The following is a 25,168-nucleotide window of genomic DNA, read 5'->3' on the forward strand; positions in this document are numbered from 1 at the left end:
CGGCCACCTCGGTGCGCTGTGTGGCTGGGCCCACCTGGCCTTGGTGGGCTCGGGCTCCAGTGAGCGCATGGGGGTTCGGAGAGAAGGGGCGGTGGGACCACAGTCCCAAGAGATGTTCGTGTCTGCGGAGGGGGCGAGGCGGGGTGGGATCGCAGCTGGCGGGACCCCAGGTGCCGGGTCCCCGGACGGCCTGGGCCTCCCGGGCGCGCGCCCCGGCCCGCGCGCACCTCTGCGCGGGATGGTACCGCCCGGCCGCGCGGCCGACGGCGGCCGCCTAGCAGGGAGAGGGCGAGGCGCGCTCCCGGGTGTGGAACGCCCCCCTCCCCCAGCTCGCGCTATGGTACGTCCCTGCCCTCAAGCCGCTCAGGGGAGGGCCGGGGCCTCGCTCCCCCTCCTCGCGGCGCGCAGTGGTGGCGGCCACGCCGAGTTCCGGTTCCTGTGGCTGCGGCCGCGGGCGGGCGGTGAAGCTGGGTGAGCGCGTAGTTGGCGCCCCGGCTCGGCGCCCACGGCTCTCCGCACCCCGGGCTTGCTACCGCGCGGGGGCCTGCGCCGCCCCTGCCTCCGCTTCTGGGCCATGGTGCAACCCGAGGGCGCGTCCGACCCCCGTCGCCGCTGACCCCGGTCCAGCACTCCATGGCCGCCTCGGCGCCGCCCCCACCGGACAAGCTGGAGGGTGGTGGCGGCCCCGCACCGCCCCCTGCGCCGCCCAGCACCGGGAGGAAGCAGGGCAAGGCCGGTGAGAGAGCTGAGGGCACAGGGGCTGGCGAGGCTGACGACTCGGGACTTCGGAGGGAGGACTGGCGGGCGGGGGAGGTGGCGGTCCTCAGGCTGAGGGCCCCGAAGGGAGGGGAGACTCGAGCGAAAAGGATGCGTGGGTGAAGCCCTTCGGGGAGTGGGGGCCGGAGAGGGGGGTGTCACAGATTGCAGACCCTAGAGCTTGGAGGATCTGGAATTTAGGAGCCACTTGGGAGTCTGAGGATATCAAGAGTTGGGGCGTCTCCTTTAAAGAAGAGGCAGCTGAGAGCGTAGCCTCCAATTAGTTTTTGACGTTACGCTTTTGTTGGTATCTGTGAAGTCAGTAAACAAAAGTATATTGAAGTTAGTAGAGCCCCTCAGCTCATCAGACTGGGAGAAAGGAAGTTGGGGAAACCTCAGGGAAACTTGTTTGTGTCTGCCTGTTACTGCTTTTCTAGGTCTGCAGATGAAGAGCCCAGAAAAGAAGCGAAGGAAGTCAAATACTCAGGTGAATGGCGATTGGTGTTGGGGGTAACTCTTAGTAGTCCCTTTGCGTGTTCTTTGCTCCGAAGAGGGAGGTGTCACACGCGTTCTGTTTGTGGTCCTTTCCTTCACCTTCATGACAGTTTTGGGGGTAGGGATGGGCATGAGCTGATTTGCTCAAAGGTCTTATCAGTCAGGATTGGAATTGTCCTCTCCCCCGTTTGTCCTGTCCTGGTTCCCGCATGAAGATCACTCCTACCACATACTGAACCTTTTCTCAGTGCCAGGGTTTGTGCTACAAAGTGCTTTAACAGTTTTGGGAGATAGGCATTGTCACTGTGTTAAGAGATGAGAAATCTGAGGTTTAAAAAGGTTCAATGTCTGTCAATCAGTTATAATTTAAAAAGAAGTCGAAAAGTGTAAGAAAAGGTTAACCATCTGCTCCAGGGCCTTGCGGTTCCTCAGTGTCAACTCGGTTTCCAGCAGAGTTCTGCTGCATTTTTGAAACCCAGTTACTGAGCTGTGCTGGTTCTGCTCTCTACCCTCTCCTTTGTTGCATTCTAAGATCCATTTTGATTTTAGATCTGGGCTGGCCATACCAGCCTCCAAAATGTGCCTTGTGTTTCTGGTGCTCTCGTGGTTTGGCTCTGCATCTCCCCTCCATGACTCTCTTTACCTCATCTCTTCCCCCAGGGTCCTGCATACTCACATCTGACGGAGTTTGCACCACCCCCGACTCCCATGGTGGATCACCTGGTTGCATCCAACCCTTTCGAGGATGACTTCGGAGCCCCTAAGGTGGGGGGCGCAGCCCCTCCATTTCTTGGCAGTCCTATTCCCTTTGGGGGCTTTCGCGTACAGGGGGGCATGGCAGGCCAGGTACCCCCAGGCTACGGCACTGCCGGTGGAGGGGGTCCCCAGCCTCTTCGTCGACAGCCTCCCCCTTTCCCTCCCAACCCCATGGGTCCTGCTTTCAACATGCCCCCCCAGGGACCTGGCTACCCACCCCCAGGCAACATGAACTTTCCCAGCCAACCCTTCAACCAGCCTCTGGGTCAGAACTTTAGCCCACCGGGTGGGCAGATGATGCCAGGCCCGGTGGGGGGATTTGGCCCCATGATCTCACCCACCATGGGACAACCTCCCAGAGGGGAGCTGGGCCCCCCTTCTCTCCCCCAACGCTTTGCTCAGCCAGGGGCACCTTTTGGCCCTTCTCCTCTCCAGAGACCTGGTCAGGGGCTCCCCAGCCTGCCCCCCAACACAAGTCCCTTCCCTGGTCCCGACCCTGGCTTTCCTGCCCCTGGTGGTGAGGATGGCGGGAAGCCCTTAAATCCACCTGCTCCCACTGCTTTTCCCCAGGAGCCCCACTCAGGCTCCCCGGCTGCTGCTGTTAATGGGAATCAGCCCAGTTTTCCCCCAAGCAGCAGTGGGCGGGGTGGGGGCACCCCAGATGCCAATAGCCTGGCACCCCCTGGCAAGGCAGGTGGGGGCTCAGGGCCCCAGCCTCCCCCAGGCCTGGTGTATCCATGTGGTGCCTGTCGCAGTGAGGTGAACGACGACCAAGATGCCATTCTGTGCGAGGCTTCCTGCCAGAAGTGGTTCCACCGCGAGTGCACGGGCATGACTGAGAGCGCCTATGGGCTGCTGACCACCGAGGCCTCTGCCGTCTGGGCCTGTGATCTCTGCCTCAAGACCAAGGAGATCCAGTCTGTCTACATCCGAGAAGGCATGGGGCAGCTGGTGGTGGCTAACGATGGGTGATGCCGGCCAGGTGCCAGGGAAGTGTGTACATTCCTCCCTGCTCTTGCAGGATGATTGTTGGCCTGTCTGGCTCTTAGTCCTTGTTTCCCCCGGCTTCCCATCCCCATGGGGCGGCAGAAACACAGTGGCTCCTGGGGGCAGAAAAGGAACTGAGGGGGGGCAGGCAGAAGAGCCTGGATCGCTCACTTTTCTGGAAACTTGTGCATTGAGATCTACCGAGGTCCAGAAAACCAAAGCCCTGCCGAGCAGAGCCGTTTTTGGTGGCTGTCTCTGGAGGCCTGGGGGTATGGCTGCAAGAGAAAAGAGGCTGGAGGAAGATCTGAAGGGCAGGGGCGCCCCCTCCGCAGACGACGGATGCCCCCAACACCTGTGCCTAACGCTTCTGTAGCCCCGCAGCTCCAGCCTTAGTTTTTGGAGTCTAATATTAAAGGTTTCTGGCCAGAAGAGTTGGGGTCTCTTCCCATCTCTGCAGTAGTCCTTTCATGGGCGCTGGGAGACAGCTTTAGGGAATAAATGGAGATTTTCCTCTGTCCTTCCCTCCCTTTGCCTCTTCCAAGACCCACCCAACTCCTCCTCCCTCAGAGAGAACCAAATAGCTTGAAGAAGCAGGAGAGTTCGTGGCTGTGGCCGTTTCTTGGTGATTTGGGGCTTCGAAACAGTAGGTAAGAGATGCTGTCAGGACATATCCCCCTCATACCAAAGTCACTGGTCCTTTCCCAGCCTCTCTTGTGCTTTTTCCCTAATGATCATATTTTTGCCAAAAATTGGGATATGTGGTCTGACAGACCAGAATATTTGACATTTAGACTGTCCTGGAAGCCTAGACTCTGGTTGTACTGCCTTCCCCCTTGCCCCTGTGTTGCACATTTTTCTCAGCGCTGGTCTTCAACTTTTGGCGCCCTTATTTCCCTGTCTCCCTGGTGGCTTGATGGAAAGAAAGCTTGAAAAGGCGTGGAGCCCTCATACCTCATTATTTCTCCTGATGAAAGCACGCCTGTCACGGCCTGCGGGTTGGGGAGGCACGGCGGGACCCTCATTGCCATGGTACTAAAATCAGTCCAGAGCCTGGATGTTTTTTGCTTCTCTCTTCCCCTGCTATTCTTTGTATCTGCTCGGGCGAGGTCATCTAGTTGTTCCCATTCGTCTCAGCCAGGGTCCTGCGCTGGGCTTAGTTCTTATTTCATTTTTAAAGCACTGCCTGCCAGAGAAGGGCCTTGGTCCTGAGGAGGAGTCCCTCACAGCTGCTCCCTCCCTTACAGCCAGAGCTCACATTCCTCGGTGGGGTGGGGAAGGCAGGCTTGGGGCGTGGCCCCGACGGGAGCCGGGGGTCCCTTGCTGGCCCTTCCCCGTGTGAAGAGAAGACACGGATGCTGCAGAACTTGGCCAGTGCAGCATTCAGCCTTTGAGGCTGTGAAAAAGAAGGCAGCGGCCTCTGGGCTTCTCTTCTCCAGGGTTCTTCCCACCGGACAGCAGAGATGGCACCCCCCTCCCTCAACTTTGTGTTGTGTTTGTGGTTCTGTTCGCTCCTCTTCCATCTGTTGCTATTTTTGTGGTCTCTCCCATGGCAGCATTTTGTAAGGTGGCTCCTGAGGGGCGGCGGTGGTGGTGGGGTGTCAGCTCAATCCCTCTCTCCCCCTCACTCCACAACTTTTTGGAAGCAAGTGGGGGTGGCAGAGATGTGGGGAAAGTTTTGTACGGTTGGATTAATAAAATGACTTTGGAAAATCCAGACTGGAGCCCTTGCTGTTGATGTGTGGGTACAAGGCTGGAATGGGCCAGTCATCCCTGGGCAGGTTGGTTGGGGGTGAAGATAGGTATCCGTGTGTGTGTGGGGGGGTGTCTCTGGAAGTGGGAACAGCAGAAAGATTCAGCCCTCTGGGCTGGCCCTGGTACAAACAGCTAAGCCCAGGGAGGCCTGTGCTCCCTGCCTCTCCCCCCGTGTCCCTGCTGTGAGGAACAAGTTTCCTTTCTGAGCACATTCCTGGGCCAGGCCTGGAGCCAAGCCGGAGCTTTGGCTCCAAGTCTTCAGGGGAGACAACTGTCTTTAGTGCTTGGGGGTTTAGCGCCCACAACCCCACTCCCCAGTTATTTGGGTTAGGCAGCGAGCATAGCTCCAAGGGTGGGATCAGGGGCTGCCCCTGGGTCCGGAAGTTTTCATTTTTGGATACTTTTCAGGCCCCCCTCATCTTTTTTTTGTAAATAGCGGCATCCTTAAACAATCCGCACTGGGGCAGCATGAGAGTGGCCGAAGGGCTATTTCCAACCCGCAATTGGCCACTCCCCTCCCCCATCCTGCAGCTGTCTCTGTCTATCCTGGGACCAACCTGGCCCCTTGTCTTAGAGAAGCCACCCTTTGCCTTTCAGTTTTGGGTCTTGGCTCCAGAAATTCTTTAGACGCTGCTCCCAGGAGGGGAGGTGACAATATTCAGTTTGCTGGCACTCCAGCCGTCCCGCAGGGAGGGGAACCAGGTTGCGGGGCTCTGCAGTTCCCCCCCTCCTTTCCCCTCCCGTGGCTCTCCAGTCTAGCTGTTATTGGCCAAAAGTTTCCGCCCCCTCAGGGAAGTTGACTTTCTATTGGCCGGTTCTAGGTCACATGACCTGCCTTTCTTGGCGCTGTAAAGCTGGAGAGGCAGCAACAAGTTCAGGGGAAGACTGAAGCCAGGAGCAGGATCAGGTAAAGCCCCGGTGAGAAGGGCCCACAGGGATCCCTGTGCGAGGAAGGATAGAGGTGAGGGGGGCCAGAACTCCAGCGGTTGGGCTCCTCCGAGGATCTTCAGAGCTAGTTTGTCGCTTCTTGGCCGGCGGAAGGGGGATCATGGGCGGCCGTTTCCAAAACAGGAACTTGCTTTAGGTCTCCCAGGCAAGTTTTTGCAGCCCTGTGTCATTTGCTCTAGAGATTTGGGGGAGCAACTCTTATGGGGGGTTGAAATCAGCTAGACGAGACTTTCCAGCTTTTTACGGAGGGTGGGAGAGCTCCCCCTTTAGTTGTCTTTTGGAAGTAGCCCAAGTTCCTGACAATCCTTATAGGGTGTTTTTGTTGAATCCTACTTGAATGAAAAGAAAGAGGAGGGGGTGGAGGTGGGTTTTCTTCCTAGAGGTTGATGAGAAGAAAGAGATCTGAAAACACCGTGGGCCAGGGTGGAGATTAGACAGCTGGAGGAACTTCCTAATAGGGCAGTGAGATGCTGGCTTGGGAGAACAGGGAGATCTTTTGGAATCTTGGGTGAACCCAACCAAGGGAGAGAGACCAACAAGTATTTGGAACTCTGAGTGCAGGGGTTCCGGACTGTCTCCTGTTTAGGTCTCAGAAGTGTTTGTCTTGTTGACCCAAATACCTTGCTGGTTTCCATGGAGACAGTGGGTCTGACATCACTGTGGTTACCATGGTGCCTGGTTCTGGAGGACCGGAGCAGGCCGTATACAGCTAAGGATAAACAGGGACTTCAGCCCAAGCTGCTGCCACTTCCCTGCCACCACCTGTTAAAAGTCACACACAGCAACTGAGGATGGGGAGATGATGACAGAACTGTGGGGGAGGGGCTTGAGACCAGAAGGCTGCACAGTGATGGTTCTCTGGATGCCTGTGAAGCCTGCCAGGGGTGTCCTGTGGGATGTGGGGAAGTCATTGCGCCCTTCTCCTGTCTCCTTGTGGGGTGGGTGCATGCGTTTGGAAGGCATAGGTCTTGGGAGACACTGTGAGGTGTCCTTCATCTGTCCTGGGCTTGGATCTTGACGCACAAGGGCCACAGGAGGTTTGTAGGGCACTGAGTAGGACTCACTTGAGCTCAAACAGAAGAGGGCAGTGTGGCGGTTTCCTAGGGTAGAAGTGCCATGCTTGTTCCCCAGCCTCGCTCCTTTTCCCAAGGTTTCCTTTTAGAGTCCTTTACCACTTGCCACCCCTCTCACCCCTCAGCAAGCCGTCATTTAGCCCCTTCTAAAGGATCAGAATCTAAGACTCTAGGGGGTCAGCTCATCTCTCCCTCCACCATTGCCAGCCTGGATGGGGGACAGTCTTGGCCATGGATGAAGGAGTAGGTTACGATCTTCCTATCCTGCCTTGTGTCAGGCTTTGGAAGCTGGAGTAACTTCCCACTGCCACCTGGCCAAGTCAGAGCAGGTTCGCAGGGGGTAGGATCACAGCCCTGATTTTTGTCCAGGCTTTGCAGCCTGTAAAGTGCATTATACATGGTAGTTGCCATAAATCCCTCTTCCCAGTCACCTTCACGTTCTCTACGATGAAACTCTGGAGGTTACTAAGAAGGGAAATGGAGAGTGAGCGTGCCAAGGAGATCTACTAGTACGGGTTAATTCAGATGGAGTTAAGCTGTGCCAGTTTTTCTCAACCTTGGCTACACGTGAGAATCGTTTGGAAGGTTTTAAAAAAGCCCCGTGCCCAAGCCTAAGCCTGAGTCTTGAACCTGACTGTATCAGAATCTTGAGTGATTCCATGTGCAGCCAGTCTGAACTAGACCATATGGAGGACTTGCAGTGAGGGGGAGACTTGGGGCTGAAGGAGGCCATTGAGTCTTCTCTTCCAAGCCCTGGGGGAAGGGGTGGTGATTGTGGGGGAGCCTGAGGTGGTGAAGGGAGGGCTGGATTGTGCCTCACTCTTCTTATTAGCTGTTCATCTTTGGCAAGTCAAGTCAGCCAACTTTCTGGCCTTCGTTTTCCCTGACTATAACTTGAGGGAGTTGACCTGGATTTTTCCCAAAGCCTTTCTTTCCAGCCCTATGCTACTCTGTCCTTTCAAGGTCAGTCCCATCTCCCAGTTTCCCAAGGGCCCTTTTGGTCCCTGGGAGGGGCAAGCTTCACTGTGGCTGTTGGCAGGTTGTGATTTGCAAGGCAAATGCTGCCCAGAAGAAGAGTTGAGGTGTTGGGATCAGAAGGCCTGGAACCAGGCTGGTTCTGGAAGTTGGTACCCAGCCCTTCGTTACAGTTAGAACCCAGCTGAGGCTGCTGTCTGCATCCTGAAGGGAGCTGGGGTCTTTAAAGGAGCCTTTCTCTGCAGGTGGCGGCCTGAACAGCCTCGGGAACCTCTGCAACTATGGCCTCCAGCCCAGACTCGGACAATAGCTGGGTGCTTGCTGGCTCAGAGGTAAGAAAAGCAGGCCTGGGAACCTTAAAAACAGGGTTCCTGCAGGGCTGGACTGCTTTCTGGGGTCTGTCCTTTTCCTTGTCACATGCATCGCCTCCTGCTGGCTGTGAGAGGAATTCCAATGGCTGGGAGAAGTGGGGACCTGGACCATGCCTAGAAAGAAGGCATTTGCTGGCATAAGCTGGGAGAAGTAGGGGCAAAATTCTGGTGGGGAGACCAGCACAAGCAGAGGTTCTGAGGCAACAGTGGGAGAGCTGTGTTAGCTGAGGGGTCCATTGGAGGAGCTGGAGACGTGGGTCAGAGGGTGTTGAAGTGAGGTGGGGCCAGAGCCTGGGAACTTTTTTTTTTTGTCTCTTTAGGGTCACATCTGCAGCATATGGAGGTTCCTAGGCTAAGGGGTTGAATCAGAGCTCCAACTGCCAGCCTACACCACAGCCTCGTCTGCAATTTAACACCACAGCTCACAGCAATGCCAGATCCTTAACCCACTGAGTGAGACCAGGCATCGAACCTGCATCCTTATGGATACTAGTTGAGCCTTGACGGGAACTACCAGCCTGGGAACTTCTGGAAGGGGCCTGAAGGGCCTGGCATAGGCATTCGGGCCTCCTCCTGCTGGGAAATCACTAAAGGGCTTTGAGTGGAGGGAGTCAGGACAATCCCTACCTTGGGCAGAGCGGGCTGCCACTGCATGGGTCGGGTGGGAACAAGGTGAGAGTTTTGGAAGGTCCTACAATTCAGGTTGTAGTTGGTGGGGCCGGAGCCTAGGGGACTCCTGTGCCCCTGAAACCACTGAGAAGGGGGCCAGCAGGCTGGGGGACAGAGGGGCTGGAGCAAGTTTGTCAAGGGCTTGGTGTATTAGCACTGCCAGGAGGAGAGAGGGTAAGGACGTCAGGTTCGAGTAAGCTGTCCTCAGGCTGATACTGGGATGGACACCATGCGCCTAGTCAGAACCTTGGCCTCCTGTTGGGGTGCCTTTGCTGACAGCTGGGGGGCCTCGGGCAAGGCCGTTTCACCTCTCTCTTCCCTTAAAAAGGGAGTTGTGATTCTTGCCTTTTAGGGAGGGGTCATGAGCAAAAAAGTGACTTGAAAATGGTGAAGAAGAGTTCCTGTAGTGGCTCAGTGGGTTAAGAACCCGACTGGTATCTCTGAGGATGTGGGTTGGATCCCTGGCCTCTCTCAGTGGGTTAAGGATCTGTCGTTGCTGTGAGCTGTGGTGTAGGTCACAGACTCAGCTTGGATCCGGCTGTGGCGTAGGCTGGCAGCTGTAGCTCCAATTAGACCCCTAGCCTGGGAACCTCCATATGCTGCAGGTACGGCCCTAAAAAGACAAAAAAAAAAAAAGATGTAACTGGAGTGAAAGCCTGTGGGGGATGTGGCTGATCCTTCGGCATCCAGGGGACTTTGTTCTTTTACCATCCACCCACCTTCCGGCCAGTAACTGAGTTGCCAGTTGTGGGGAGGGAGGCCCTGGCTCTAGCCGGCCTCTCTGGGGTGGTGGGGGGCATCAGGTTTGTAGAGTGATCCAGTGCCTTGGTCCAGTGGTGCTTCTCCATTTAATAGAAGCTTGGCCTTCCAGAGTACCCAGAGTGCCCCAGAGCAGCAAGTGAGGTTTAGGGAATGGGTCAAACACTCTCTGGAGCTGAGATGCCGCAGCACCAGCTGACCCCCGCCCCCTGCCTTCTCGGGCTCAGCCCGCTACTGAACGTGTCATATTCTGGTGAGATGTGTGTTGGGGTCCCTGAGCCATGCAGCTGGTCCCAGGGACCCTAGTGGAGCACCCTGTGCTCTTGCTGTCCTTCCTCTGGGACAGCCCTTCTGCTTGTGTCCCTTCCCCCAGAGCTTGCCTGTGGAGACACTGGGCCCTGAATCCAGGAGGGACCCAGAGCCTGAGAGCGCCCCCCACACCCCTCAGAGCCCCTCCAAGGCAGCTGCTGAAGAATTAGCTGGGACTTTGGATGGAGAAGGTAACAGGGCGCTGCTGGGGGGGCGGTGCAGCCACCTCTCCCCCGTGTTCTGGGGTTTCCCAGTTTCCTTGGGGAGAGGGAGGCTGGTCGGTCTTATTTCCTGCCTTAATGTCAGCTGAAGACCTTCCTCCCTCGTCCCATCCTGGCTTTGTCCTGCCTCTTCCAACCAGGACGGGGCCTGTGGGAGGCAGAGGGCCACGTGGGGTGTTCAGCTGGGGGCTGTGGTATTTTTCCTGAGCCCTTTCTCCCGCCACAGAGACCCTGTTTCAGAGCGGGCGCTCCGGGTCTGGCCCGACTCTGCCAGAGGAGACGGAAGCCAAGGTGAGAACCCGTGCTGGGGGAGGGGAGGAAGGCGGGGACGGGCCTGCTCACGGCTCTGTCTGCATCAGGGAAGCCTGGAAGGTGATGCTTGTGGAATGGAGCCTCCTGGCCCAGGAGACACAGAGGCCCAGGGAGACTTGGAGGAGACCCCCATGGTGGGAGGCCTGGGACCAGACACACAGGACCTGGAGGATCAGAGCCCCCCCAACAGCCTGCCCTCATCTGCCAAAACAGGTGAGAGTCTTCCTTGTCACTATCCTTCTAGAAGACATCCCTGCTGGGCACAGGCCCTAGGACTTAGTGGCTTGGTACCCTCTATATCATTAACTCCTCCCCCGCTTCCCCCAGGGGCTGGGAATAGCTGCAGGAGCTTGATGTGAGCCTGTGGCGTTGGAGGGAGGAGGGTGCTTTTAGGGTGAAAGCTGCTCTTGTAGGAGTTCCTGTTGTGGCTCAGTGGTAATGAACCCAACTAGCATCCATGAAGACGCAGGTTCGATCCCTGGTCTCGCTCAGTGGGTTAAAGATTTGGCATTGCTGAGAGCTGTGGTATAGGTGGCAGACCCAGCTCGGATCCTATGTTGCTGTGGCTGAGGCGTAGGCCGGCGGCTGTAGCTCCGATTTGACCCCTAGCGTGGGAACCTCCATGTGCCACGGGTGTGGCCCTAAAAAGTGCAAAAAATAAATAAATAAATCTTTTTTTTTTTTTTTTTTTTTTTTTTTTTTTTGTCTTTTGCCATTTCTTGGGCCGCTCCCGCAGCATATGGAGGTTCCCAGGCTAGGGGTCGAATCGGAGCTGTAGCTGCCGGCCTACGCCAGAGCCACAGCAATGCCAGATCCGAGCTGCGTCTGTGACCTACATCACAGCTCACGGCAATGCCAGATCCTTAACCCACTGAGCGAGGCCAGGGATCGAACCCGAGTCCTCATGGTTCCTAGCAGGATTCGTTAACCACTGAGCCACGACGGGAACTCCAAAAAGTTCTTGAAGTTTATAGATTGGAAGGACTGATCTCCCGCTGCTGGACTGGGCGGGGGTGGTTATGGATGCCCAGGCAGACGTGGGTGGGGGTCTCCACGTGCCTCCTCCACCGTCAGGGCTGAGGACCTCCCTGTGCTTGCCTCTATTCCGCATCTCTTGGGATGTCCCATCTCTCCAGTGGCCTTACTGCCCTGTCCTCATCCCTCCAGCTTGGCTCAGTGAGGAGGTCCATGGCTCCAGCAGTGAGGATGACACAGATGTGGACGTGGAGGGTCTGCGGAGACGGCGGGGTCGGGAGCCCAGCACTCCGCAGCCCGCAGCCCGCCCGGGTGTAGAGGACCTGGCCCAGGCCCGAGGCGAGGCCGCGGGCGGGGAGCTGGGCATCTCCCTCAACATGTGGTTCCTCGGGGCCCTGGTTCTGCTGGGTCTAGGCATCCTCCTCTTCTCCGGTGAGCCATCCCTCCCCTGCTGGGGCCTCTCCTCTGGCCCCTTCTGCCTCCTGCTGTCCTTTGCCCAGCCCCCCCACAGAGGGCCTGACCTGCCTCCTCTGTCTCCCTTTTTAGGTGGCCTTTCAGATTCAGAAAGTGGTGAGTGAGGACAGGTCCTGGCTGGTTCGAGTCTGTCCCCTCCCAGCCCTGAGGGAGGTGATGGGTGGTTCTCTGGGTCTGGAGTAGAGATGCTGGGGGCCGTGCATGTGGGTGGGCTCTGTGAAAGGCCTTGTCAGCTCTTCAAGGTGACCCTTGACCCTTTAACCTCACTTGACCTCTCAGCTGCAGGGAGGGTCGGGGCTGGAGGGGGCTCTGTGTGCCCTGAGGCCGGTGTCAGGATTTCACTTTCCCACAGGGCCAGTGGAGGAAGCGGACCTGCAGGTCTTCCCAGATACCGGCTCAGATACCGAGATACTGGAGGCTGTGGGGGATGGGCAGGCATGTGTGACTGTCTCCCTGGGTGTGGGGGGCCTGGTGGAGAGATTCAGGGCTGCCTGGCCTATGGGGCCATGGGGGGGGGTGGTCACTGGCTCTTTTGTCCTCAGGATGGGTTAAAGCAGCAGTTGCAGGCCTCGGCGCCGCCTGACAGCGTCCCCAGCCTGCAGAACATGGCCCTTCTGCTGGACAGGCTGGCCAAGGAGAACCAGGACATCCGGCTGCTGCAGGCCCAGCTGCAGGTGGGCATAAGTGAAGGGGGGCCCCAGGCCGGCCCCTCAGGCCAGGTGCCACTTCTAGCGTCCTCCCCTCAAACAAGTTTCCTGTATTCACTCCCTCGACCCCCTTCCTTTCTCACCTCAGTCAGCTTCCTGGTTCTGTTTATGTCACACATGCTAAGGTGTAGGCCACGACTGGCCTCCGTGCTTTGTATGGCATGCTGCCCTTGCTTCCTTGGCATGGTCTGCCTCCAGCATTGTGTAGAGAAGGATTTGAAGAACATGCCAAGGTTCAATGGGAAAGAAGGGCTGTGATCGATTAATAATGTCTGCTCTGGGTATGGGAGGTGGAAATAGGGCCACAAGAGCCACATCTTGGCCAGATATCTTTAGGTGCATTGAAGAAGTGTGTGCTTAGAAAAGGACACAGAAACTGAGACCTGTGGTGGAATTTGGGGATCCCAGGGTCTGGTGAAGGGTGCAGCTAGGGAGGAGGACAAGAACCAAATTCTCTGAGTGTCCAGGCCATAAGGGGGCTTGGGCCCCCTGCCCACTATAACCGAATGGAATTAGGGTAGAAGGCACTGGGTCCATCCTGACATCCTGACCAGGACCCCTCCTTGTGCCTTCCCTCCATCCCTACCCTCATTCCAGGCCCAGAAGGAAGAACTTCAGAGCCTGATGCATCAGCCCAAAGGGCTAGAAGAGGAGAATGCCCGGCTCCGAGGGGCCCTAGAGCAGGGCGAGGCCTCCCAGCGGGCCCTGGAGTCGGAGCTGCAGCAGCTGAGAGCCCAGCTCCAGGGGCTGGAGGCCGACTGCGTCCCGGGCACAGATGGGGTGTGCCTCCACTGGGGCAGAGGCCCTCAGGCTGGCAAGGTCACCAAGGAGCAAGGCCCTAGGGGGCAGGAGCAAGGCCCTAGGGGGCAGGAGCCACACCCTGGCTTCCTGGAGCAGAAGGAACAGCCAGAGGCTGAGGCTCAGGCGTTAAGGCAAGAGTTGGAGAGGCAGCAGCGGGTGCTGGGGTCTGTGCAGCAGGACCTGGAGCGGAGCTTGAGGGATGCGGGCCTGGCTGAGCTGGGCCACAGACTGGTCCAGAAGCTGCAAGGCCTGGAGAACTGGGGCCAGCTCTCTGGGGTCCCTGCTAATGTCTCAGAGGCCTGGCGTCAGGAACCTCACTTCCACAGTTCCAGAGAGCGGAGTGGAAAGGAAAAGTGGTGGGATGGGCAGAGGGACCGGAAGACGGAGCGCTGGAAACACAAGAAGGAGCAATCTGGCTGGGAAAAGAAGAAGAGCTGGGGGGGTGAGGAGGACAAGGAGCTGGCAGGGCGGGGGAAGGAGGGAAAGCCTGGGGTGGAGGAGTGGGCTGGCAAGAAGGATGGAAAGCGCCAGGGTTCCAAGGAGGCCCCCAGGAAGAGTGGGAGCCCCCCCTCCTCCTCAGAGGGGCAGAAGCATCCTCGGTGGAAGGAAGGGGCTAAAGACAGGCCCGACCCCCTGTCACCCTGGGCAGAGCTGTCGAGGCACAAGTACCGGGCCCCCCAGGGCTGCTCGGGTGTGCAGGAGTGTGCTCGGCAGGAGGGCCTAGCCTTCTTTGGCACCGAGCTTGCCCCAGTGCGACAACAGGAGCTGGCCTCTCTGCTGAGGACGTACCTGGAGCGGCTGCCTTGGGCTGGGCAGCTGACCAAGGAGCTGCCCCTCTCTCCTGCTTACTTTGGTGAGGATGGCATCTTCCGCCACGACCGCCTCCGCTTCCGGGACTTTGTGGATGCTTTGGAGGACAGCCTGGAGGAGGTGGCAGTGAGACAGACAGGTGATGATGATGAGGTGGATGACTTTGAGGACTTCATCTTCAGCCACTTCTTTGGAGACAAAGCCCTAAAGAAGAGGTGGGCAGCCCTGGGGGGATTGGGTCAGTGGGACGGGGCTGGAGGCCGGAGGTAGTGGTGGGCCTGAGTTGGGGATCTTCAGTTTGAGGTTTGAGCTCTGCTTTTTGGTCTCCCCTCCCCCTACCAGTCGATACTGGCTTCGCTTGGGGGCAGGAAGCTATCTGCTCACCCCAGAGTGGTCCTGGGGAGTTCCCTGTTGGGCTAGGGGAAATTTCCCTCCCAAGTTGCCCTGTACTGCCCATTCCTGCATAGCCCCGGGAGCATGCGTCCCACCTTCCTGCCCAACTTTAGCCTTTGTCCCCAGAGATCTTGTCTGGCCACAGGCCCCTCTCCGCCACGTGATTGATGGTGGCTGCCTGTGTTGCCTGCCTCAGGAGGAATAAGGTCCCCTCTCAAGGAGGCCCTTATCGCATTGTTTTCTAAAGGCCTCTTCCTGCCCCCGCCCCATGCCTCCCCACAGGTCTGGGAAGAAGGACAAACATTTGCGGAACCCCAGAGTTGTGGGGCCCAGGGAGGAGCACAGCCACCACCGCCGAGGCTGAGGCCCCCTGTGTTATCTGTCCTCTGGGAACCGTTAAACTGCCACCTCCCCCAGCTGCCCTGGCTCTTTCGGTGTCCTTGGATCTCCTTCACAGAGGAGAGCAAAGAAATCACCCAGCCCTGCACGGATACCACTTTCGCTAAGGAAAAAACCTTAGCTGGACCGGCCTTGCTGTCTATGCAAATGCATGCAAATGCTCAGGGCCCTGGGCCTGGACTCTTGCAGCCTGATTGTGTGAAGTGGGGGGTGGGGGTAGAGGAGTGGGGGCGATTCTGATTCTGAAGCCAAAGAGCTTTCCTCCTCCTGTGTGTGTGTGTGGGGGGGGCAGCCCAGAGTGGGCCCCTTGGCTGTACCCATTGACCTGTGCCCCCTGGGACTTGACTCGCCTTGCTGGCTGGAGGCCCAGCATCAGGGCTTCCCCTGGGGTTTTGTGAGATTTGGAAAGAGCTCTCCCCTGGGGGAAGAAGTCCCCCTTTTGGCCCAGTTCTTCACGTGGCCTCACCTCCCCATGTGAACTGTAGACTCAGATCCCAGTAAAATGCTCTTGGAGCTGTGACACTGTGTGTGGGCGCCGTCACTTGGGACACCAACGCCCACCACCTCGTAGGCACTGGTACTCACCTCCCATATACTCCTCTCCCTGTCACCTCCCCCTCTCTGCAAGCCTCAGGCCCTCTGGGCTGGAACTCTGCATTTTGCTCACAGCTGCCTTGGCTGCACCCCTGGGAGATGTAGACATAGCGACGTAGCAACATAGCGAGTGGGTTTTGGAGTCTGAGCCTCTGGCTCAAGTCCAGGCTGAGTGATTGTGGGCAAGTTAATCTCTGGGAGCCTTGGGTTTCTACTCCTCAAAAAAGGAGATTGAGGGGCTGGGGGAAGAGATTAAATAAAACAACATAAACAAAATGCCTGTCCCGTATTTCGCTCCCTTGTGGGTGTGGAGGACGGAGGAGAGGGAGCCCCACCCCCACCCCTTCTGGCTTCTGGGTTGGGGAGGGGAGGGAACCACTAGGTGGCGCCCTGGCTCCACATTTGCTCCGGACTCCACTGCCTGACCACTCCGGACCCCAAATCTTAGACCCCACCCCACCGGCTTGGCCCTACTCTCTAGCTTGCTCTCCCAGACCCCCGTGGGCTGCTCTTTAGGAAGGCCTTTTGTGTTTTTGTTTTTGTCTTTTTTTTTTTTTAGGGCCACCAGTGCAGCATATGGATCCAATCGGAGCTGCAGCTGCTGGCCCACCCCACAGCTCACAGCAATGCTGGATCCTTAACCCACTGAGCAAGGTCAGGGATCGAACCCGCAGCCTCGTGGTTCCTAGTGGTTCCTAGTTGAATTCGTTTCTGTGGTGCCACGACGAGAACACCCCTGACTGGCCTTCGTGATTGGCCTGGAAATCCCCTTGGGAGCACAGGGGACAGAAGGACGGTGGGACTTCAGGCCAGGTCAGAGGAGTGTTAGTAAAGCTGAAGGGGCCTGCCCACCAGGAGGCTATAGTTGGCAGCAGGTGCTTCTGTAAACACTCTGACTGATGGGCCGCTCACTGTTGAAGGGATTTCAATGTATTAGCTCTTTCAATTCAGCCATGAGGTGAGGTGGGGCGGGGCAGCCTGGGGATGGAACAGGGTCCACTCATTCCCACAAACATTTACAATCTATTGCGTACCAGAAGCCACGAGGCACTGAGGTTACGGAGGTGTGTTAAGGGCTTAGAGGCCCATGGAGCCTGCTTTCTGCAGCACAGGGGCCTGCAGTTAGACCAAAGGAGAAACTTCCTTCTAGGCAGAGGGTCAAGGAAAGGGGCTAGAGGGGATTTAGGAAAGGAGTCATTTGTTTCTGGAGTGGGGGTTGGGAGGAGCTGGCCAAAGGCCAGGATCTGGATTTGACCTCCTGGCTCTGTGAGCCCTTGTGCACAGGAGGAAGCCTGTTTTATGCTGTTCACTCTCTTCACCCGCAGGTGCTCAGAATTCGTGCCGCCCGAGCAGCTGAAAGGGACACTTGAGTCTCCAGGAGAGGGATTCAGGCTGGGTGGTTGGCAGCATTCCGTGTCCTGGGGAGGGGGGCTGGGCTTGAGGCAGGGGACACAAGCTGGCCCCCCGGGGTTCCTGTAGGGTGTGGGCCGCTTGGGGCTTTTCTGTTTCGTTTCTAGGGCTCATTTCCTTCGTTTGCATAACTAACGCTCAGGAAGGCTAGGAAGTCCCCCCCAAGCCCTCTCCTTTTTCTTACCCGCTCAGGAAGTAGATCTGCTGAGCCGGAGGTTTCTGAAACTGCTGAATCAGGGAGAAAAAGCCAGGAATCCAAGGGGGATTTGGAGGAGGGGCCAGGACACCAGGGACAGTGGCCATTCTGGTTACCCTCTCTCAGGTGCCCTTGGGAGGGGAGCCTCATGCCCTTTGTAGGTCTCCATCACACCCATGTGCCCCCAGAAGTACTGGTAAAGGCGGGGGGTACCCCAAGTCCCAACTCACAAGACGCTCTCTGGTCATAGATGAGCCAAGGGAGGCCAGAGCTAGGGGACAGGGCTCCCTCCTTCCCACAGGGAGGGGGGACACTCCTGGCCATGCAGGGGCGGGAGGGGCCTGTGGGTACACCCAGTGGACTCTGCCACTCAGTCCTGCTCGGTCTCCAGGGCCTGGTCTGGGCCCTTCCAGTTTAAGCACTCGGCCTTTCTGCCCTTTCCTCTGGGAACCCCTCCAGCTAAGGGCTCAGCTCTGGGGTGCCTTGGGGGAGTCACCGGAGTAGGGCGTGGCCCTCTTGGGCTTTTCCTTCTCAAATCAAAAATTCTGCTTCCTTTGCGAGTTCCCTTCGTGGCTCAGTGGCTAACGAATCCAACTAGTATCCATGAGGATGCGGGTTCGATCCCTGGTCTCGCTCAGTGGGTTAAGGATCCGGCATTGCCGTGAGCTGTGTGGGTTGAAGACGTGGCTTGGATCCGGCGTGGCTGTGGCTGTGGCATAGGGTAGCAGCTACAGCTCTGATTCCACCCCTGGCCTGGGAACCTCCATGTGCCATGAGTGTGGCCCTAAAAAGAGAAAAAAAAAAAAAAATTCTGCTTCCTTTGGCCAGTCCCCCAAACTTCTTTCCCAGCTGCTCCCCCAACCCACCACTCCTCCCTCTCATCCCTGCCCCTCATTCTTCAGCCTCACCCCTTTCCCCTTGCCCTCGGCTCAGCCTCCCCTCACCAGTGCCCCTTCCAGCCCCTACCTCTTCCAGGAAGCTCCCCATCTCTCCCTGCCTTCCCAGCTCTTCCAGGCCCCAGCCTTTCCCCATGCTTTCCACTCTCACCAATCCTGGGGGGGCTGGGTGAGGTGGGGTTGGTGGCTGGGATGTATGGTGGTCTCCTTCAGGCCTGTGCCACCCCACGAGCTGCTTGAGGGTCAGAGGCATGTGTTCCTTTTGAGAACTGCTCCCAGCCCCCTGATGCTGGGCCCAAGACAGATGCAGGACTGGTGGGTTGTTGCTATGGCAACCTCCCAGGGTCACCCTGAGGCAGGGATCCCCTCTTGTTCTGGGCCACAGATGCTCCTGGTCCTTTCGCACTTCACATGCTCACAGCAGGTCTAGAAGGGACACCACAGGGTGGGGGTTGGAGGTTAGGGCCCTAAACCCAGGCCACGACAGGTCCCTCCCCTCTGCTTTCATCACTCAGTCCTCTGAGCCACAGAAGCCCCTTGTCACTAATTCTTGGTGAGTTGTGTGAGTTCCCTTTCATTCCCTATCTTTCCCTTATGGTTCCTGCCCATCTCTTTGGTAGTCTTTGGCTTCCAGAATAGGCACTGCCCACATAGAAGCAAAGCAGGCCCCTTCTCTGCTCACCTGTTTTCCTTTTTCCTGGGCCAGGTGGAGGTCCAGCCTGGGCCTCTTCAAACTAGACCTGTGGTCTGGGCCCAGAAAACTCAGCCTCCGGTCTCCACCGCTGCCCACCTGTGGGCTGCCTCGTTCCAGGGCTCGGCTTTCTCATCACTGAAGTGAGACTACAGATGCCCCCTCACGGGGTGTGGAGAGGATGGAATGAGTCACCCTAAGACAAATGAAAAGGCTTTTCAAACTGTAGGGTACTCTCAGAAATGTTTAGTTATTTTTATTTCACTTAACCTCTAAGGGGAAGCTGAGGCCTCTGTGAGCTACTGATATGCGAGCAGAGGGTGCTACTTCCCAAACCATGTAGCAGGAGCTGGCAGGGAAAAGTGCAAGTTCCAGAACTGTGCTGGGTGCTGTGGGGACCCCAGTCCTTGCCTCTGGGGCTAACTGGGTTAGTTTAACACCAAGCAGGGTTTGGTTGTCTGTTTATTTGCCGCACCACGGGCATGCAGAAGTTCCCAAGCCAGGGATCAAACCTGCACCACAGCAGTGACCTAAGCCACTGTAGTGACAGCACGGGATTCTTAACCCACTGAGCCACCAGGGAACTCCCAACACCAAGAAGAATTTTTTTTTTTTAATGTTCAGGGCTGTACCTGCAGCATATGGAAGTTCCCAGGCTAGGGGTCGAATTGGAGCTGTAGCAGTGACCTACACCACAGCTCATGGCAACGCTGGATCCTTAATCCACTGAGTGAGGCCAAGGATCAAACCCGAGTCCTCGTGGATACTAGGTTTTTTACCACTGAGCCACGACAAGAACTCCAAGAAGAGTTTAAAAATACTCGCTTGGAGTTCCCATCATGGCGTAGCGGTTAACGAATCCTACTAGGAACCATGAGGTTGCGCGTTCGATCTTTGGCCTTGCTCAGTGGGTTAAGGATCTGGCGTTGCCATGAGCTGTGGTATAGGTCGCAGATGGGGCTTGGATCCTGCGTTGCTGTGGCTGTGGTGTAGGCCGGCTGCTACAGCTCCGACTCGACCCCCAGCCTGGGAACCTCCATATGCCACGGGAAGTGGCCCTAGAAAAGGCAAAAAGACACACACACAAAAATAAAATAAAAAAATAAAAGTACTTGCTTAATGGTGCCAGGGAGGTGAAGAGGAAGGAGGGGCTAGCCTTTGAACTGGACCTTGAAGGATGGTAGAATCTGTGAAGGGGGAGGGGATTTCACCCTGGGCAGAGTTGAGACCTTGGGGGAGGATGGATCAGCCTGGCGATCAGATGGTTAAGTTCACGTTCCTGTAAGGGATCAAATTGTCCTGCAAGCCGAAGGGGGAGTTTTACTCTAGGAAATGGGGAGGCGTGCACAGAGGCATTGAGGGGCAGGGGGCCTGAAGAGGAAAATATGCTGGGTGTGGTGCAGCTGGCAGCTGGAAGGATGGAAAGATGGGAATTGGAGGTAGGTAGGAGGTGTCAGCCAGCAGCTGGAGAGAGGCTGCAGAGGCATGATTTACGGCATTGACTTAGATTGGACTGGCCTTGAATGGGACAAGGACAAGGGAGAGGGAGGAATCAAGGACACATTGAGCTTCCCTGCCCGGTGACAGGTGGATGACTGCATCCTATGCAATGCAATGCCAGGGAAGAAGGAGGAAAGGCTGACTGGTTTTGTAGGGGGCTTGGTGGGAGGTGGGGACGGGGCCGCTGCTGGGCTTGGTTGTGCAGGATCTGGGATCCATCGGGGTAGAGCCAGGCTCCCAGCAGGTCACCACTCTGCTCCACCAAGTTGCAGGTCCCCTCCTCCCAGTCCTTCCCGCCCCACCCCCGCTGCCACCCCCAATTCCTTTCCAGGGCAGGGCACCTCTGGAAAAATTCTTCCCCCTCAGTACGCTTGCCTTTACTGGGCTGGAGGGGAGGCACCCGGCAGAGGAGAGTGGCTCGGGTTATCACTGGGTGGCGGGTGGAAAGGTCATCCCTGAGGCCCTTTCCAAAGTCAAAGGGACAGGCCATCAGGCGGGGCGGGACAGGCAGAAGCCTGAGGCCACGTGGTATGAGAGGGAGGTGTCAGATGCCCCCTTTGGAAGCTCTTTGGTCCATGGGCCAAACAGACCCTCTGGAAATACTTGTTCAGTTGGAATGAGGCCTTGGGCCCTTGTAGAGGCAGCTTCAAAGGGAGGGATCAGTGTGGGAACCTCAACACAAGACCGACAGAGAAACAGGCCATCCTTCCCCTCATCTCTGAGGGCCACAAACCTTCGGAGACGCTCACTACCTTTTTTTTTTTTTTTTTTTTTTTTTTCTTTTTTGGGCCCCACCCTCAGCATATGGAGGTTCTCAGGCTACTATGGGTCAAACTGGAGCTGTAGTGCCAGCCTATGCCACATCCACAGCCACAGCCATGCGGGATCCAAGCCATGTCTGTGACCTACACCACAGCTCACAACAACACCAGATCCTTAACCCACTGAGTGAGGCCAGGGATTGAACCCGCAACCTCATGGTTCCTAGTTGGATTCGTTTCCGCTGTGCCAGGATGGGAACTCTTTCACTATTTTTTTTTTTTTTTTAAAGGCCACACCAGCAGTGTATGGAAGTTCTCGGGCCAGGGACTGAACCTGTGTCTCTGCAGCAACCCAAGCCCTAGCCATCAGATCCTTAACCCACTGTGTCACAGTGGAAACTCCTCTACCTTTTATCTCACTGAGATATAGACCTTAAAGAAAGTAAGACTCTCAATCTCCTCTTTAATACAGATGAAGAACTCAGAGAGAGAGAGGGGAGGTGACTTGCCTAGGGTCCTATCATAGCTGGATAGTGACAGTGGAGGAAGACTGGCCCCCAGGCAGCCCTCAGGACACCAGTGGGCATTTGAAAGTCTGGTACTGCTGCTCCCCTCACCCACCCCGCAGCTGGTCCAAGCTCCCATCTGTGGGTCTCTTTTTTGTTGTTGTTTTTTAGGGCTCCACCCACAGCATATGAAGGTTCCCAGGCTAGGAGTTCAATCAGAGCTACAGCCACCGGCCCACACCACAGCCACAGCAACACCAGATCCGATCTGAGCCTGCATCTGCGACCCACAGCACAGCCCACAGCAATGCTGGATCCTTAACCCACTGAGAAAGGCCAGGGATCGAACCTGCAACCTCATGGTTCCTAGTTGGATTCGTTTCTGCTGAGCCACGATGGGAACTCCCGCCTGTGGGTCTCTTTAGCCAACTCTTCCTCCCCGGGGCTGTGTGTTGTCTACTTCAGCTACTTGGGGCACCTGACCTTGGAGGCATGTCCTCTCTGGCCACCAGCTGCCACCTGATTGGCCCCACCTTGTGGGTAGGAGAAGGCCAGCCTTGGAAGGAAGACCACAGGAGCATTGGTCCCATCTCTTTTATTTTTCAGAGGTAGAAACTCAGGCCTAGAGAGGGAAGTGACTTGTCCAGGTCCCCACGCTTGCTAGGGACAGAGTGGAGACCAGAGGCCAGGGCTGCTGACCCCTAAGAGTCTCCCGTTTCTCCTGCCTCCCCTCTTCTCTCTGGCTCTTCACGCTGGGAATTTAGGCTCTCGAGTGAGTCTGGAGGGGCGGCTTGCAGCAAGACAGGTCTTCCTCTGCTGCCCCTGAGCAGGGACTTCAGTCACGCCTCCTTCTGCAGAGATGCCTGGTGGTGGCCCTGCCAAGGACTGCGCTGGGAGGGACAGAGGGGCCTCCAGGAGCTGCCCTGGAACCAGAGCCTCTGAGTGTGGGGTCCTGAGGTCTCAGCCGTGAGGATACCCACAGAGGGCCCTTATGGCCTTAGGAGTGAAGCTGCTGTCCTCCCCAACCCTCCCCAAAAGAGCCTCTGTTCATCCGCTCATTCATTTCAACATCAATCACTTCCAGAGCACTCACCCTGTGCCTGACCCTGGGCTGGTACCATTTGATATTCTTTCCAGCGGCCTGGTGAGTGTCTCGTTCAGAGCTGGGGGGAGAAACACGGAGATGGAGTGGCCATTCCCTGCTCAGGCTGGGCCTGCCAGTCCAGGAAGCCGCCCTGGCCTGGAAAATGCTGGCTTTGGAGCCACACCGACCTGGTGCCAGCCCTTAGAGCTCCTGACTTCGAGGCCTGTCTCTTAATCTCTTTTTGAAAATAAACATCAACCTTTATCACTAAGATTGTTAAAAAGCTGTAAGACGAAATCAATAAATCAGGTTTTAATAGGAGTTGAAGTGGGTTCATGCCCCAGCACCAAGTTTCCATTCTCAACAAAATAACCTAATGGAAAAAAAAAAAAAAAAAAGCTGTGTCTTAAAATCATGACTCTATTTAAAAAAAATATCTAAAAAAAAAATCTCTGGGGAATTCCCTGGTGGTTTGGTGGTTAAATCAGCACTTTCACTGCTATGGCCTGGGTTCAATCCCTGGTCTGGGGATTGACATTCTGCTGATGCAGTGGCCAACAAAACAAAAGAAAACACCCCCCCCCCCCAAAACCCTGTTATCTCACTGTATTCAAGATTTAGAGGTAGCCACCATCGTTGGGGACACTAGTTACATTTTTGGAGCCTATTTCTTTTGAAAATGGGAGGATCCTTACTTTGCCTATGTCTTCATGATTGCTATTATTATTTAGCGTCAATCAGAATTTTATTCTTTTTTAAGGCTAATATTCCATGGTAAGTAAATATCACATCTGTATATTCATTCAGCTGTTGATGGACATGTGAATTGTTTTCATCTTTTGACTATTCTAACTAGTGCTGCTATGAACATGAGTTCTATGTCTGCCTGAGACCTACATTCAAATCTCTTGGATATATACCCAGCAGTGAAATTGCTCATCATGTGATCATTCTATGTTCAATTTACTTTTTCCATAGCTCTTTGTCTACATTATGGATGTGATGAAATGAGAGTGTGATGTTAAAAGTATTCACAGACTGTGGTAGATGCTCTTTGAATGCTAGAGGCACATCTTTCTGTATATATATATTTTTGTTTGTTTGTTTGTTTGCCATTTCTACGGGCCGCTCCCTCAGCATATGGAGGTTCCCAGGCTAGGGGTCTAATTGGAGCTGTAGCCACCGGCCTACACCACAGCCACAGCAACGTGGGATCCGAGGTGCGTCTGCAACCTATACCACGGCTCACGGCAACACCGGATCCTTAACCCACTGAGCAAGGCCAGGTATCGAACCCGCAACCTCATGGTTCCTAGTTGGACTCGCTAACCACTGAGCCACGACAGGAAATCCTCTTTCTATATATTAATTTACAGATTGTTCAGATTTTATCTTGGCTGCACCATAACTCATTGAATTGTGTCACAGAAGGTGATATCTCTGCCTTATAATGATGGAAATAATTTGTGGACCAAGCACTGAGCAGGAGAATTCAGCTTTCCATTGGTCTGCAGTGGGGGGTGTGTGTGCACTGTCTGATGGGAGCTTGGATGTCCCCCAGCATCACCTTAAGCCAGCAGCCTGTCACCTCCAGGGACATCTCCTGCGTGTGGCACTTCTTTTTTTTTTTTTTTTTTTTTTTGTCTTTTTAGGGCCACACCGTCAGCATATGGAGGTTCCCTGTCTAAGGGTCCAATCGTAGCTACGGCTGCCGGCCTACACCACAGCCACAGCAACTCAGGATCCAAGCTGTGTCTGCGACCTACGCCACAGCTCACATCAATGCCAGATCCTTAACCCACTTGAACGAGGCCAGGGATCAAACCTGCATGCTCATGATGCTAGTCAGCTTCGTTTCCTCTGAGCCATGATGGGAACTCCAGTGTCAGGTTCTTAACCTGCTAAACCACAACAGGAACTCCTGTTCCAGTTTAAAGCTGTCTTGAAATTGCCTGTCTCCCACGAGAATAAATGCTCTTTGATAGGAGGCTCTGTTTGGTTTACTCTAGTGGTACCCGGCACATTTTAGACATTTAAATACATGCTGAGGAGTCCCCATCATGGCTCAGCAGTAATGAACCTGACTAGTATCCATGAGGACGTGGGTTTGATCCCTGGCGTCGCTCAGTGGGTTAAGGATCTAGTCTTGCCATGCCATGAGCTGTGGTGTAGGCTGGTGGCTACATCTCTGATTCGACCCCTAGCCTGGGAACTTCCATATGTCACTGGTGCAGCCTTAAAAAGACAAAAAAAAAAAAAAAAAGCTGGAGTTCCCGTCGTGGCGCAGTGGTTAACGAATCTGACTAGGAACCATGAGGTTGCGGGTTCGGTCCCTGCCCTTGCTCAGTGGGTTAACGATCCGGCGTTGCCGTGAGCTGTGGTGTAGGTTGCAGACACGGCTCGGATCCCGAGTTGCGGTGGCTCTGGCGTAGGCCGGTGGCTACAGCTCCGATTCAACCCCTAGCCTGGGAACCTCCATATGCCGCGGGAGCGGCCCAAGAAATAGCAACAACAACAGCAAAAGACAAAAAGACAAAAGACAAAAAAAAAAAAAAGCTGAATAAATGAATGAATGAGGAGTTCCCATC

General features: G+C 55.9%; 2 protein-coding genes across 4 annotated transcripts; both read left to right on the forward strand.

The window, feature by feature from the left end:
• On the forward strand, positions 439-4,708 carry PYGO2 (pygopus family PHD finger 2). Its single transcript, NM_001185175.1, is given in 3 exon segments — positions 439-736; positions 1,194-1,243; positions 1,912-4,708. Coding segments are annotated over 3 exon segments (1,221 nt in total). The 5' UTR covers positions 439-633; the 3' UTR covers positions 2,980-4,708.
• On the forward strand, positions 5,525-15,812 carry PBXIP1 (PBX homeobox interacting protein 1). 3 transcript variants are annotated; one of them, XM_021089739.1, is made up of 11 exons: positions 5,525-5,653; positions 7,988-8,074; positions 9,915-10,041; positions 10,298-10,362; positions 10,431-10,596; positions 11,551-11,790; positions 11,905-11,928; positions 12,185-12,267; positions 12,375-12,506; positions 13,137-14,365; positions 14,826-15,812. In XM_021089739.1, exons 2-11 carry the CDS (start codon positions 8,024-8,026, stop codon positions 14,905-14,907), a joined length of 2,199 nt encoding a protein of 732 aa, XP_020945398.1. In that variant the 5' UTR covers positions 5,525-5,653; positions 7,988-8,023; the 3' UTR covers positions 14,908-15,812. The 3 variants fall into 3 exon arrangements, with proteins under 3 accessions (XP_020945398.1, XP_020945399.1, XP_020945400.1); XM_021089740.1 differs by having other exon boundaries at positions 5,605-5,707; XM_021089741.1 differs by having other exon boundaries at positions 5,640-5,839.

Source organism: Sus scrofa, chromosome 4 (genome assembly GCF_000003025.6).
Source record: "Sus scrofa isolate TJ Tabasco breed Duroc chromosome 4, Sscrofa11.1, whole genome shotgun sequence".
NCBI classification, from domain to species: Eukaryota; Metazoa; Chordata; class Mammalia; order Artiodactyla; family Suidae; genus Sus; species Sus scrofa.

Excerpts from the sequence above, each read along its gene's own strand:
- PBXIP1 (XM_021089739.1), top strand. The coding sequence starts at position 8,024 with ATGGCCTCCAGCCCAGACTCGGACAATAGCTGGGTGCTTGCTGGCTCA. Across the intron at positions 11,791-11,904 it reads AGGCATCCTCCTCTTCTCCG|GTGGCCTTTCAGATTCAGAA; the intron begins GTGAGCCATCCC and ends CTCCCTTTTTAG. Across the intron at positions 14,366-14,825 it reads GACAAAGCCCTAAAGAAGAG|GTCTGGGAAGAAGGACAAAC; the intron begins GTGGGCAGCCCT and ends GCCTCCCCACAG.